The 2,841-nt window shown below is 36.5% G+C and overlaps 1 protein-coding gene and 1 non-coding gene across 4 annotated transcripts in view; one reads left to right on the top strand and one right to left on the bottom strand.

Annotated features, from left to right (window-relative positions):
* Positions 1 to 222: 222 nt before the first annotated feature.
* Positions 223 to 316, bottom strand: Trnam-cau. The gene is made up of 2 exons: positions 280 to 316; positions 223 to 258 (listed from the first exon to the last, which is right to left on the bottom strand). It is a non-coding gene; the product is annotated as a tRNA-Met (tRNA).
* Positions 317 to 1,495: 1,179 nt separating this feature from the next.
* LOC121389007 (phosphoethanolamine N-methyltransferase-like) overlaps positions 1,496 to 2,841 on the top strand; it is a 25,512-nt gene continuing 24,166 nt past the window's right edge. Inside the window, exon 1 of one of the 3 annotated variants that reach the window (XM_041520600.1) lies at positions 1,496 to 1,568. Coding sequence is in view for 1 of the 3 variants with exons in the window: in XM_041520599.1 (XP_041376533.1) it covers positions 1,553 to 1,568 (16 nt within the window). In the remaining 2 variants the exon portion in view is untranslated. The remainder of the gene's footprint in view (positions 1,569 to 2,841) is intronic. The other 2 variants (XR_005960036.1, XM_041520599.1) reach the window with 2 other exon arrangements.

Below are 2,841 nucleotides of genomic sequence, written 5' to 3'. Positions count from 1 at the left end.
GGAGACGGAGACGGAGATTGAGAGATTGAGAGATTGAGAGATAGAGATACAGATATATTAACAGAGAGACAGACGGCGATTGGGGGGGGGGGGTAATAAGGATAGAGAGACAGACAGACAGACGGAGAGACAAAGGCAGGGAGAAGGGAGGAGCAGGTTAGAGAGACAAAGGCAGTGAGAAAGGAGGGACAGAGGGAGCAAAATAAAAGTGAAAACAAAAAATGCCCAGGGTGAGGATCGAACTCACGACCTTCAGATTGCTCTGTATAATTATGTGATTATGAGACTGACGCGCTACCTACTGCGCTACCGAGGCGATGGGTAAATAGATTTTAAAATAAGGCACTGTGCTGGCGATTTTATCGTATGATACAATCTGATCAAATAGCTGCCCCAAGCTAATGTTTCACTAACGTTAGCGAACTATTTGACTGACTCCCGACGTGGCCATTTGGTTTAACGCGAAGCGCATAAACCAGTCTAGCGGAGAGAGAGACAGAGGGATAGGAAGAGAGAGAGAGAGAGAGAGAGAGAGAGAGAGAGAGAGAGAGAGAGAGAGAGAGAGAGAGAGAGAGAGAGAGAGAGAGAGACGGAGACGGAGACGGAGACGGACAGACACAAAAAGAGGGCTATTCTCGCAACAAATAACTTGTAATCCAAACTGAAGGCGTCATAAGCATTTGTTGTCAGGAGACAGAGGGCTGGCTCCTCTAGCTATCAAGATGATACCATATTATTGTTTTCAGAGTTATGTGCCATGTGTTTGATGTTTCAAATTTTATGTTATGAAAGATAAAACTATCAAATTACATGTTTTGTTTTAGGCATAAAATCTAAAATTATTTGTTTCCAGTAACCCGAATCTACCCACAAAAAAAGGCCGACTCTATCCACAAAAAGGCCCGACCCTACCCACAAAAAAGGGCCGCCCCTACCCACAAAAAGGCCCGATCCTACCCACAAAAAAGGGCCGACCCTACCCACCAAAAAGTCCCGACCCTACCCACAAAAAAAAGGCCCGACCCTACCCACAAAAAAGGCCCCATCCTTCCCACAAAAAAGGGCCGACCCTACCCACAAAATAGGCCCCACCCTACCCACAAAAAAAGTGTCGACCCTACCCACAAAAAGCCCGACCCTACCCACAAAAAAAGGCCCGACCCTATCCACAAAAAGGCCCGATCCTACCCACAAAAAGGCCCGACCCTAATTTTTGTCGTTGTATTACTTCTTTTTTCTTTTTTTTAAATGAAGATTTTTAAGCCTTATTGATATAGTGAAAAATATTGTTTTAAGATGAATGTTTTTTTAATTGTCACCGAGAAAGATCTGATGTTAAAGCGTGTCCCAGATCAAAGTGTACAACACGATATTATATACTGTCACTACAGTCAAAAAAATTCCATACCGCCTGAGGGAAATTTCCCTCCTGTTATCACAGTAACACTGACCTTCCACAATCTTTGTATAAATAACATTTTCCCTTTGTAAAACCCATAGCTATAGCTAAACCGAAGGTATTTCATACACAATAATTCTGTTAACTGATGAAATGGCTGCAAAAGTTGGTAAGTAAATATTCAGCCTCCTGAACATATTTGGGAATGTTACAGAGCGTGGGTTTAGGTTCGAGGGGAATATATATCTAGGGTTGCGATGAAACTTCTTTTTGGCGATTTTGTTTTTCTTTGTTTGGGTTGGGGGTTTTGTTGTTGTTTTGCGCGGGGGAGGGGAGGGGGGGATCGTTTCTTTTTATTTTATTTTTGTTTATTTTTCTATTTCTATTTTTGCTTTTTGTTTTGTTTTGTTTGCTTGTTCAGTTTATTATTCATTACAAAAAACAAAACAAAAAATCAACATTATTGTTGATGCCGTTATTTAAAACTAAAAGTGCTTGCACTTCATTTAAGAAAAGAAAAAAAAAAGGAATAAAATAACAATTGAATTAAACAAATCACCAGTTATACAGGTTGAACTTAACATATAAATTGTACGCTGATGTGTAGCCTATTTTATGTCAAACTTCTATAATAAAAGTCCATCTATATCGGCAACATTTTCATGAAATAAATCTATACATGTACCAGTCCGATATAGCCTACTCGTATATCTGCTGTCAAACAGAATTTCACACATTCAGTATAATGGCAGATATATCGGACGACAATACAGACATGCATAAAATTTACATTTGAACGCATATAAATTATAAATAGGAGAGTGTCATCACATCGATTTCATTCGTTGTACTTTGGCAGTGAGGAATCTTAACTGCTCTACTAAATTCAAGTATATATATATATATAACTCTTAAATGAGATATTTCATACAGGCAAAAAATACAGCTCTAAAAATGAAATGGTGCATTTTATATTGACAATAAATTATTTACTGGTGAAAAATACAACTCTTAAATTTGGGTATTTTATAATGGTATTAACTGGTACAAAATGCAACTCTAAAATGGAGTATTATATATTGATAATAAATGGTGAAAAATACAACTAAAACGGGCATTTTATATCGACTTTAACAGATGAAAACTACAACTTAAAAATGATGTATTTTATATTGACATTAACTGGTAAAATATACACTCTAAAAAATTGGTTATTTTATATTGATATTAAGTGATAACAAATATAATATTGATTTTAACTTGTAAAAAATACAATTCTAAAAGGGAGTATGCTATATTGACATTAACTGATAAAAAATACATCTATAAAATAGGGTATACTATATAGGGTATTCTATATTGACGTTAACTGGTAACAAATATAACTCTAAAATGGGAGTATTTTATATTGATAATAAACTGGTACAAAATGCATCTCTAAA

This window comes from Gigantopelta aegis, chromosome 14 (genome assembly GCF_016097555.1).
Source record: "Gigantopelta aegis isolate Gae_Host chromosome 14, Gae_host_genome, whole genome shotgun sequence".
Taxonomy (NCBI): Eukaryota; Metazoa; Mollusca; class Gastropoda; order Neomphalida; family Peltospiridae; genus Gigantopelta; species Gigantopelta aegis.
This window is presented reverse-complemented; position numbering and strand designations above follow the sequence as displayed.